This window comes from Scardinius erythrophthalmus, assembly GCF_964197995.2.
Source record: "Scardinius erythrophthalmus genome assembly, chromosome: 3".
Classification (NCBI taxonomy): domain Eukaryota; kingdom Metazoa; phylum Chordata; class Actinopteri; order Cypriniformes; family Leuciscidae; genus Scardinius; species Scardinius erythrophthalmus.
In genome coordinates this window covers 53,930,617-53,943,058 of record NC_138223.1, presented here as the reverse complement: position 1 = coordinate 53,943,058, position 12,442 = coordinate 53,930,617, and the positions used below count along the sequence as shown (strand labels likewise).

The following is a 12,442-nucleotide window of genomic DNA, read 5'->3' as shown; positions in this document are numbered from 1 at the left end:
TCTTTGGTTTGATTAACAGTAAATGGAAAGCAATACGAGTGAGGCCGCTCACCTTCACATGATGAGTTTAGTCTTGCATCACGATCAAATCCTTCAGGACACGTGCAGTTATAAGAGCCAACGGTGTTCACACACACCAGACCATCTGTGCATTCAGAGGTCTTCTCAAGACACTCATTGATATCTGTTGGGGAAACAGTTGGTATTAATCATAGTGTTTTAATCATAGTAGTCATAGTAATCATAGTTTATCAGATAAACCCCTCTCGTACCCACACACTGTCCGGTTGATGCTGTGAAATTGGGTGGATCTGATTTAAATCCTTTATCACAGGTGCAGTAGTAACTTCCATGTGTATTGAAACACTGAGCGTTTTCGCCACACGGACTCCGCGTCTCACACTCATCTTCATCTGTAAGAGAGGCAGGAATCAAAATCGAAACGTTGTTACAAAGTTTAATAACTACGGTTACACAAATTCCCTCTTTTGAGTGACATACAGAGCATTGACTGTGTATTATGCACATTATGAAAAAGACATTGTATTAAAACACACAAGGTTCTCATTACCGACACAGGTCTTATTTTTTTATGTTTTGAATCCATCGCCACATATACTGCAGTCAGATTGACCCGTGTTCACTCTGAAGGAATCACTCACAATGGCTGTGCACTTGTAATGACACATCAAGGATGTTAAGAGGCTAAAAGCAGGTTTAAAACTTGCCCCATTGAAGTCAACAGGGTGCAAATTTTAAAAAGAGGATAACACGATGTAGGCAACACCGATTTGTCGTTGTTCTCTGTATTGACAGCACTCCAAATTTACAAAAAAAATGAGCTCAATGTTAAAATTGACCGGAGTTCTCCTTTAATATGATTGTAAGCTCGCACTCGATAAGCCCAAAGTCCGGCATCCGACCAGCGCGGAAGGTCTCTTCTTTTCTCGTAGCAAAGTATTTTTGATTAAATGAAATACATTTGGAAATGTATTCTCGCATTATTTCATCTGACTCCATAAATGAAAAGGTTTTAATGATATCTGTGGATCATTAATTGTGAGTGAATGTTTGACTATTCTTTTTAACTCTTTAATGAAAATAATGTCAAAGTCAGTTAGAATAATTAAATGTAACAATTTATTATGTCAGGTAAATGTATCATGCCAATTTCATTATCAATTCAAAGATAATCGATACAAAACATCAAATGCTCTGGAATATAAAGAGAAGAGATGCGAACCCGACATTATACATGAAGCTGAAAAATCTCACTGTCAGCCTCTCAGGCTAATCTGAGATACAGAAAGGCCACGATCTTCACGTTGTATTTCAGTATATAGACAGAACTTCTTTCACATTGAAACATCTGCTAACAATGGGAATTTACATTCAGTGTTGACACCTTTTGGGGGGTAGGAGTCCATTTGTCTAGAGACCACCTTCCTTTGTGTGCCAGCTATCTCTAAACTCTTAAAAACCTTATTACCTTTTGTTTTACTTATTTGGAAATGAGACCTTTGTACCAGTCGCACTAATGGCAGGAAAAACTTTGTTATATTTAAAAATGTTCTTTCTATAAAAGCCTACTGATATATACGCATGAAAAGGTGAGACACATGCTCTTGAGACACATGCTCAGAGAGGCTTACAGTGGAAATACATATGTGGGGGTCGCCCAGAGGGGGAACCATGCACATGGAGGCACCTAGCCCAGCGCGAAAGCTGCCAGTGGCATAACTCTGGCGTTGACGTCGTCAGTGCTTGAGGAGACTCAGGGCTTATTAGGCTCACCTGAAGAGAATATCGCACGTATCCCATCCGTGGAGAAGAATGGCGAGCAAGCGAAGACACCTGAGCAGAATCTAGTACCGGCTAGTTGAAGCGAGTACATGAGAAGAAACTGGCTCCACTCGGAGATTATAGAATCTCGCGAATGTGTTAGGTGTCGCCCAGCCTGCAGCTCTGCAGATGTCTGTTAGCGAGGCGCCATGCGCTAGAGCCCAAGAGGATGCCACACTCCGGGTGGAGTGGGCCGTCACACCAAGGGGGCACGGTCGACCTTGCTGCTGGTATGCCAAAGCAATGGCATCCACTATCCAGTGGGACAACCATTGCTTGGAGAGAGCCTTTCCATTCAGCTTCCCACCATAACAGACAAAGAGCTGGTCTGAGGTCATGAAACACTGCGTTCTGTCTACGTAAGCATGGAGGGCGCGCACTGGACAGAGCAGTGCCAAGGCTGGGTCTGCCTCCTCCAAGGGCAGCGCTTGCAGGTTCACTACCTGGTCTCGAAAGGGTGTGGTAGGAACCTTGGGCACATATCCAGGCCGGGGTCTCAGGATCACGTGAGAGTTAGCCGGCCTGAATTCCAGGCACGCTTCCTCAACCGAAAATGCCTGCAGGTCCCCTACCCTCTTGATGGAGGCCAATGCAACCAGGAGCGCTGTCTTAATTGACAGAAACCTAAGCTCTACTGATTGCAGAGGCTCAAAGGGAGCACTCTGCAGGGCAGTTAAAACCACTGAGAGGTCCCAAGAGGGTACGAGGGGAGGACGAGGAGGATTCAGTCTCCTCGCTCCCCTCAGGAACCTGATGATCAGGTTGTGCTTTCCCAGAGACTTACCATCAACTGCGTCATGATGTGCGGCAATAGCGGCAACATACACTTTCAGGGTGGAGGGAGACAGCCTTCGCTCCAACCCTTCTTGCAGGAAGGAAAGCACGACACTGATCGGGCATTTCGATGGTTCTTGATGTTTAGAAGAACACCAGTTGACGAAGAGGTTCCACTTCAACGCATAGGCATGTCTTGTGGACGATGCTCTAGCGGAAGTGATGGGAGCCACCACCGCTGGTGGTAGGGTACTCAAACCTGCCTCGTCCCGTCCAGGAGCCACACGTGGAGGTTCCAAAGATCGGGACGAGGGTGCCAAAGGGTGCCCCGTCCCTGAGAAAGCAGGTCCTTCCTCAGGGGAATTGGCCAGGGAGGTGCTGTCGCGAGAAGTACTAGTTCTGAGAACCAGGTCCAGTTGTGCCAATACGGGGCAACCAAAACGACCTGCCCCTCGTCCTCCCTGATCTTGCGCAAAGTCTGCGCAAGGAGGCTCACTGGGGGAAACACATACTTGCGTAGGCCCCGCGGCCAGCTGTGCGCCAGTGCATCCGTGCCGAGCGTGCCCTCGGTCAGGGAATAATACAGGTCCCAGTGGGACGAGTCGTGGGAGGAAAACAGATCTACCTGTGCATCCCCGAACTGATCCCAAATCAGCTGGACCGTCTGGGGATGGAGTCTCCATTCTCCAGCGAGAGGCCGAAGCCGAGACAGCTCGCCGGCCGCCTGGTTCAGGTCTCCTGGGATATAAATGGCTCGAAGCGACCTCAGATGCTTCTGACTCCATATGAGGAAGTGGCGAGCGAGTTGCGACATACGGCGGGAGTGTAGACCACCTTGATGGTTGATGTACGCTACTGTCGCGGTATTGTCTGATCGGACTAGTACGTGCTGACCCCTGAGCAGCGCACGGAAGCGGTGCAGGGCGAGTCGTACAGCCAGCAACTTGAGGCAATTGACATGCCAAAGGCGGTGGGGGGTCCTGTCCAGTAGCCCGCAGCAGCATGTCCATTGCACATGGCTCCCCAGCCCGTGGTGGAGGCATCTGTTGATACAACAACATGCCGGGAAACTCGTTCTAAGGGCACTCCGGCCCGTAGAAAACTGAGGTTCGTCCACGGGGTGAAGGTCTGACGGCAGGCTGGAGTCACTGGGACTTGGAGCGTGCCGTGTTGCCATGCCCACCTCGGGACTCGATTGCGAAGCCAAAGCTGAAGCGGTCTCATATGAAGCAATCTGAGCGGCGTTACTGCGGCTGCGGATGCCATATGCCCCAGGAGCCTCTGAAATAGTTTCAGTGGAACCACACTCTTGTCCTCGAATTGGCGAAGACAAGTCAGCAGTGACTGCGCACGCGTGCTCGTAAGCTGTGAGCACATGGCGACCGAGTCGATCTCCATACCGAGAAAAGAGATCCTCTGCACGGGGCAGAGTTTGCTCTTCTCCCAGTTGACCCGAAGGCCCAGACGAGCTAAGTGTTGGAGCACTAGGTCCCTGTGTTCGCAAACCTGATCTCGAGAGTGAGCTAGGATCAGCCAGTCGTCGAGATAGTTCAGGATGCGAACCCCGTGTTCCCGGAGGGGAACAAGGGCTGCCTCGACGACCTTCGTAAAGACGCGAGGAGACAGGGCTAGCCCGAATGGGAGAACCGCGTACTGGTATGCCCGCCCCCCGAACGCAAACCGTAGGAACGGTCTGTGTCGAGGTAAAATGGAGACATGAAAGTAGGCCGTCCTTCAGGTCGATCGCTGCAAACCAATCCTGCGGCCGCACGCACTGGAGGATGCATTTGGCCGTGAGCATCTTGAACGGCAGCCTGTGAAGGGAGCGGTTCAAGATGCACAGGTCGAGGATTGGCCGTAACCCACCGGATGTCTTCGGTACAATGAAGTAAGGGCTGTAGAAGCCGGACCTCATTTCGGCTGGAGGGACAATCTCGATCGCACCCTTCGCCAGTAGGGTGTCGACTTCCGCTGTCATGACAGGGGCATTGCCACCGACCATAGTGAAGCGGACTCCCCTGAAGCGGGGAGGAGACCGCGCAAACTGAATCGCGTAGCCGAGCCTGATGGTTCTCGCGACCCACCGGGACAGTCTGGGAAGCTCTAGCCAGGCCTCCAGAAAGTACACCAGCGGGGTCATACGAACCACAGACGTACCGTCGGTGGTGCAGCGAGGCGGAATGACCGGCCCAGGCGAGGGTGGCATAGCGGCCCTGTGTGGGGGCACGGTCATTAGCCGCGTCCTGCCAGAGGAGGCCAGGGGAGGACCAGCGTCCCACGGGGGCGTGCTCTGGCAGAGGTCTGGCGACAGAGGGGGATGAGAGGAGCGTGGCCCGTGGGCTGCGCATGCTGTCATCCGAGAACTCTGTGACAGAGGGGGGCGATAGTGGCGGGACCCGTGGGCGGCGCGCACTATGGTCCGAGAGCTCTGTGTGCTCAGGATTGGGGGAATCAGTTCTTTATTTAACCACATTAGGGTACTGCTCGTCGTTGGACGAGCAGCGGGGAGTGGAGAACAAAAGATTCTCCCCCGGCCCTCCACCGGGGGAAGGAGTGGCCCTGCTACCATCTCCTGTAAAAAACTGACTGCCAATCCTGAGCAGCCCGTCTCAGGGGCGCCGCTTAGTCTGGCGTTTAGCCGGCCGCGGGGCCGGAGAGGGCTGTGGCGCCTTCCTGCGGCTTCCTCCACAACGCGGCCCGGGTGGAGGCTGCTGCTGGGGCCGTGCGGGAGGGGCGGGAGCCGCAGGAGGGCGCCCTCGGCGGCGAGCAGGCTGAAGATTCTGTGCCGACGGCTGGGTGGAGGCAGCAGCGGGCCGTCGGGGCAGAATGTGCTTTATCGCCTCAGTCTGATTCTGAGCGGTCGAGAACTGTTGGGCAAAGTCCTCGACCACACCGCCGAAGAGGCCGGCCTGGGATATGGGGGTGTCGAGCAGACGAGTCCGCACGGCCTCCCGCATATCAGCCAGGTTCAGCCACATGTGTCTCTCCTGGACCACAGCTGTGGACATCACCTGACCCAGGGAGCGTGCGGTCACCTTCGTCGCTCGGAGAGCAAGGTCGGTGGCGGCACGCAGCTCATCAAAGAGCCCTGGGTCAGCCCTGCCCTCGTGCATGTCCCTGAGCATCTGGGCCTGATAGACCTGCAAGATGGGCATGCAGAGAGGCAGCTGCCTGTCCCGCCGCTCTGTAAGACTTCGCCACCAGGGTAGACGAAAATCTACAGGCTTTGGACGGGTGCTTAGGGTCGCCCCGAGAGGAAGCGCTTGACGGACACAGCTGCATCGCGACAGAACGCTCCACCGGGGGAACCCCAGTGTACCCACAAGCAGCAGCTCTATCGAGGGGTGGGAAGGCGGAGAAGGTCGACGAACGATCGCGGGAAGACAATGGTGTCTTCCAGGACCGCGTGACCTCCTCATGCACATCCGGGAAGAAAGGTATTGGGGTTGGACGCCGACGGGGATCGGACCAGCGGACCAGTTTCCGTAGAGGGACCAGTGGTCTCAGTCTGGACACTCGCGGGTACCAGTGCTGGAGAGGGGGGTGTGGACCGTGGACGAGTCGGCGGTTTGTTCCACACCGTTACCCTCAGGTCACCCCGGCCACCAGCCGAAGTACAGCCTCCCGGGGAGACCGTAGATCGGGGTGTGGGTGGGGGGACTCTCGCTCGAGTGAGCTCATTGAGTCTCGACCGAAGCGCGGAGATAGTCATGTTCCCACAGTGAGAACATGAATCATCCACAAACGCGGCTTTAGCGTGATCAATGCCCAAACACACAAAGAAGTGATTGTGCCCATCAGAATTAGACACAATGCGACCGCAACCAGAAGTGCACGGGCGAGGCATCTTTAAAAAGACGTGCCGCGTGCAAGCTCTTTTGTGAGAGGAAAAACTCTGCGGATGTTGAAGTGGCCAGGGAGAAACACAATATCTGTCAGATCACTGATCAGATCAGCAGGGTAATGTGCACTCGCTGGAATCGCCATCACACCAACACCGGAGAGTTCGCTCGTCTCGAAGATGAAGAGATAAAGAGTAACTCAGGATTCAGGCTTCTATGTGGAGAGAAGAATAGCTCTCGGCTCCGAAGCGAAAACATATCTGCATGTTTCCGGCGTACTTCCTTATATACCCCCAGAGGGGGGCGGACCTACGCTATGCACATTCCGCAGACCCATGGTATTTCATTGCCATTGGCTCGTTTTATATACTCGAAGGTGATAGGCTTTCTAAGCGAAACCCCATCCGTCGTCATCCGACGTAACTCGGAGTGACCACGAAAGGGAACACAAGTATCAAGTGCGAAACGCAAGTAACTTTGTGGGCGGGTTTCGGGTGCTGTTGCTATTATACCGACAGGATAAATGACTCTTGCGCCCGATGCAAATCTAAAATGGGTTGGTCTGAAGTAGCTTCATTATTCATACGTGTGGTTTGGGCATAACGTGAAATAAACCAATCAGAGCGTCATCTCACATTCCCTTTACGAGCAGACGCGCTTGTTCCATGGTGGATTTGCCAGGCGCACGCCAGGAGCGGTTCACAGCCGAGGAGACTGACGTTCTCATCAGGGCCGTAAAACACAGAGAAGTGAAGCTGGTGGTTAAACAGGCGTATGATAATTTGGGTAAATGTGTAAGCTAGATTTATGCTTTTATAAGAAACTATCTATCTATCTATCTATCTATTGTAATAATGTATGATTTGCAAAAATGAAAACTGCTGCTTCTATGTAGATGAGAAAAGCAAAGTGTATGCGCGTTGTGCACACGCTACATTATGGCCAAGCATGCGCCCTTAAAACAGCATATGAATAACAAGCGCAACGCATGTTTTTCCTGGTCAGTGGCGGAATTGTTTTCTAAACCTGCAAAATAGCATCAGGGAACGTTTGCGCCGGAACACGCCTCCTCTTTGCGCTGAACCGCCCCCCGGGAGCGCAAGTGCATTTGCTAGTTTACCGACGTGCGTCTGTGGAGGGAAAAGTCCGATGTGCGCGGGTGCAAAATAGGAATGATACATGCGTCGGTGTACAAAGTCAATTGCGCTGGGTGCAAGATAGAGCCCCTCATGTTTCAAGTTTCATTCAATTATATGCTTAATTTATAAATGCATCACATAGATCTTGGATGGTTATAATCAGGGTCAGATATTAATCAGGGCTTGAACTAGGTAAAAAAAAATCCTCTGTTTTTATCTGACATCTAATAATTATCTAGGCTATGCATATTTAGTTATGGGTTTAAACACCATCACTGCAAACAAGATATGTTCTAAGAATATTTTCCATTAATTTGTAAAAATGTCATTTCTGAAAGTTCTCTGAAAGATCAAAACGTCCAGTTTTTTAAATGTTTTGAAAAAGGTTGAGGGGAACATTCCATTTGATCATTTTGCAGTTGGTATTAATCATAGTGTTTTAATCATAGTAGTCATAGTAATCATAGTTTATCAGATAAACCCCTCTCGTACCCACACACTGTCCGGTTGATGCTGTGAAATTGGGTGGATCTGATTTAAATCCTTTATCACAGGTGCAGTAGTAACTTCCATGTGTATTGAAACACTGAGCGTTTTCGCCACACGGACTCCGCGTCTCACACTCATCTTCATCTGTAAGAGAGGCAGGAATCAAAATCGAAACGTTGTTACAAAGTTTAATAACTACGGTTACACAAATTCCCTCTTTTGAGTGACATACAGAGCATTAACTGTGTATTATGCACATTATGAAAAAGACATTGTATTAAAACACACAAGGTTCTCATTACCGACACAGGTTCTATTTTTTTATGTTTTGAATCCATCGCCACATATACTGCAGTCAGATTCACCCGTGTTCACTCTGAAGGAATCACTCACATTGGCTGTGCACTTGTAATGACACATCAAGGATGTCAAGAGGCTAAAAGCAGGTTTAAAACTTGCCCCATTGAAGTCAACAGGGTGCAAATTTTAAAAAGAGGATAACACGGTGTAGGCAACACCGATTTGTCGTTGTTCTCTGTATTGACAGCACTCCAAATTTACAGAAAAATGAGCTCAATGTTAAAATTGACCGGAGTTCTCCTTTAATATGATTGTAAGCTCGCACTCGATCAGCCCAAAGTCCGGTATCCGACCAGCGCGGAAGGTCTCTATGTGTTACTGTCTTTTCTCGTGGCAAAGTATTTTTGATTAAATGAAATACATTTGGAAATATATTCTCGCATTATTTCATCTGACTCCATAAATGAAAAGGTTTTAATGATGTCTGTGGATCATTAAATGTCAAGTCAAGTCAAGTCAAGTATATTTGTATAGCGCTTTTCACAATACAGATTGTATCAAAGCAGCTTCACAGTATTAAATTAAAATAATAAAACAAGGTTTGTTTCTAGTGGAATTTATTGATTGATAAAATCAAATTAAATATCCCCAGAATATCCCCAACTGAGCAAGCCAAAGGCAACAGTGGCAAGGAACCGAAAAACTCCATCAAGTGACCTAATGGTGTCCTAAAACTCCATCAGGTGACCCAATGGAGGAAAAAAAACCTTGGGAGAACCCAGGCTCAGTCGGGGGCCAGTTCTCCTCTGGCGTTTATTAACTAGAGGCCGGATTGTAATTTGAACTGTAAGATTAAAAATATTATATGAATGCCTGGCTGAAGAGATGCGACTTTAATCTAGTTTTAAACTAGATTCGCTCAAATGTGAGCGAATGTTTGACTATTCTTTTGAACTCTTTAATGAAAATAATGTCAAAGTCAGTTAGAATAATCAAATGTAACAATTTATTATGTCAGGTAAATGTATCATGCCAATTTCATTATCAATTCAAAGATAATCGATACAAAACATCAAATGCTCTGGAATAAAGAGAGGAGATGCGAACCCGACATTATACATAAAGCTGAGAATCTCACTGTCAGCCTCTCAGGCTAATCTGAGATACAGAAAGGCCACGGTCTTCTCGTTGTATTTCAGTATATAGACAGAACTTCTTTCACATGGAAACATCTGCTAACAATGGGAATTTACATTCAGTGTTGACACCTTTTGGGGGGTAGGAGACCATTTGTCTAGAGACCACCTTCCTTTGTGTGCCAGCTATCTCTAAACTCTTAAAAACCTTATTACCTTTTGTTTTACTTATTTGGAAATGGGACCTTTGTACCAGTCGCACTAATGGCAGAAAAAAAATATATAAATCATTGATTCTACTTTGTTATATTTAAAAAATGTATTTCTATAAAAGCCTACTGATATATACGCATGAAAAAGTGAGGGTACACTTGAGATCATCACTGTTTTAGGCCTATATAATTCCTAAAAGACATTTAAAAAATTCAGGCATTTCAAATGATACCAAACATGTATAAAACTCGATGATAATTATCGTCATCAAACCATATGTATTTTTGGGTAATTTTCATGTGGTCTCAGCATGAAATTTCTGAAACTGAAGTTCTTTGGTTTGATTAACAGTAAATGGAAAGCAATACGAGTGAGGCCGCTCACCTTCACATGATGAGTTTAGTCTTGCATCACGATCAAATCCTTCAGGACACGTGCAGTTATAAGAGCCAACGGTGTTCACACACACCAGACCATCTGTGCATTCAGAGGTCTTCTCAAGACACTCATTGATATCTGTTGGGGAAACAGTTGGTATTAATCATAGTGTTTTAATCATAGTAGTCATAGTAATCATAGTTTATCAGATAAACCCCTCTCGTACCCACACACTGTCCGGTTGATGCTGTGAAATTGGGTGGATCTGATTTAAATCCTTTATCACAGGTGCAGTAGTAACTTCCATGTGTATTGAAACACTGAGCGTTTTCGCCACACGGACTCCGCGTCTCACACTCATCTTCATCTGTAAGAGAGGCAGGAATCAAAATCGAAACGTTGTTACAAAGTTTAATAACTACGGTTACACAAATTCCCTCTTTTGAGTGACATACAGAGCATTGACTGTGTATTATGCACATTATGAAAAAGACATTGTATTAAAACACACAAGGTTCTCATTACCGACACAGGTCTTATTTTTTTATGTTTTGAATCCATCGCCACATATACTGCAGTCAGATTCACCCGTGTTCACTCTGAAGGAATCACTCACAATGGCTGTGCACTTGTAATGACACATCAAGGATGTTAAGAGGCTAAAAGCAGGTTTAAAACTTGCCCCATTGAAGTCAACAGGGTGCAAATTTTAAAAAGAGGATAACACGGTGTAGGCAACACCGATTTGTCGTTGTTCTCTGTATTGACAGCACTCCAAATTTACAAAAAAAATGAGCTCAATGTTAAAATTGACCGGAGTTCTCCTTTAATATGATTGTAAGCTCGCACTCGATAAGCCCAAAGTCCGGCATCCGACCAGCGCGGAAGGTCTCTTCTTTTCTCGTAGCAAAGTATTTTTGATTAAATGAAATACATTTGGAAATGTATTCTCGCATTATTTCATCTGACTCCATAAATGAAAAGGTTTTAATGATATCTGTGGATCATTAATTGTGAGTGAATGTTTGACTATTCCTTTTAACTCTTTAATGAAAATAATGTCAAAGTCAGTTAGAATAATTAAATGTAACAATTTATTATGTCAGGTAAATGTATCATGCCAATTTCATTATCAATTCAAAGATAATCGATACAAAACATCAAATGCTCTGGAATATAAAGAGAAGAGATGCGAACCCGACATTATACATGAAGCTGAAAAATCTCACTGTCAGCCTCTCAGGCTAATCTGAGATACAGAAAGGCCACGATCTTCACGTTGTATTTCAGTATATAGACAGAACTTCTTTCACATTGAAACATCTGCTAACAATGGGAATTTACATTCAGTGTTGACACCTTTTGGGGGGTAGGAGTCCATTTGTCTAGAGACCACCTTCCTTTGTGTGCCAGCTATCTCTAAACTCTTAAAAACCTTATTACCTTTTGTTTTACTTATTTGGAAATGAGACCTTTGTACCAGTCGCACTAATGGCAGGAAAAACTTTGTTATATTTAAAAAATTTCTTTCTATAAAAGCCTACTGATAAATACGCATGAAAAAGTGAGACACATGCTCTTGAGACACATGCTCAGAGAGGCTTACAGTGGAAATACACATGTGGGGGTCGCCCAGAGGGGGAACCATGCACATGGAGGCACCTAGCCAAGCGCGAAAGCTGCCAGTGGCATAACTCTGGCGTTGACGTCGTCAGTGCTTGAGGAGACTCAGGGCTTATTAGGCTCACCTGAAGAGAATATCGCACGTATCCCGTCCGTGGAGAAGAATGGCGAGCAAGCGAAGACACCTGAACAGAATCTAGTACCGGCTAGTTGAAGCGAGTACATGAGAAGAAACTGGCTCCACTCGGAGATTATAGAATCTCGCGAATGTGTTAGGTGTCGCCCAGCCTGCAGCTCTGCAGATGTCTGTTAGCGAGGCGCCATGCGCTAGAGCCCAAGAGGATGCCACACTCCGGGTGGAGTGGGCCGTCACACCAAGGGGGCACGGTCGACCTTGCTGCTGGTATGCCAAAGCAATGGCGTCCACTATCCAGTGGGACAACCATTGCTTGGAGAGAGCCTTTCCTTTCAGCTTCCCACCATAACAGACAAAGAGCTGGTCTGAGGTCCTGAAACACTGCGTTCTGTCTACGTAAGCACGGAGGGCGCGCACTGGACAGAGCAGTGCCAAGGCTGGGTCTGCCTCCTCCAAGGGCAGCACTTGCAGGTTCACTACCTGGTCTCGAAAGGGTGTGGTAGGAACCTTGGGCACATATCCAGGCCGGGGTCTCAGGATCACGTGAGATTTAGCCGGCCTGAATTCCAG

General features: G+C 47.6%; 1 protein-coding gene across 1 annotated transcript in view; it reads right to left on the bottom strand.

Annotated features, from left to right (window-relative positions):
* Positions 1 to 12,442, bottom strand: part of LOC308687459 (uncharacterized protein) — a 97,707-nt gene that overhangs the window by 39,322 nt on the left and 45,943 nt on the right. Inside the window, exons 6-10 of the mRNA XM_081360024.1 lie at positions 10,340 to 10,480; positions 10,120 to 10,251; positions 8,090 to 8,230; positions 273 to 413; positions 53 to 184 (exon numbers count right to left, since the gene is read on the bottom strand). Coding sequence (XP_081216150.1) covers positions 53 to 184; positions 273 to 413; positions 8,090 to 8,230; positions 10,120 to 10,251; positions 10,340 to 10,480 — 687 coding nt within the window. The remainder of the gene's footprint in view (positions 1 to 52; positions 185 to 272; positions 414 to 8,089; positions 8,231 to 10,119; positions 10,252 to 10,339; positions 10,481 to 12,442) is intronic.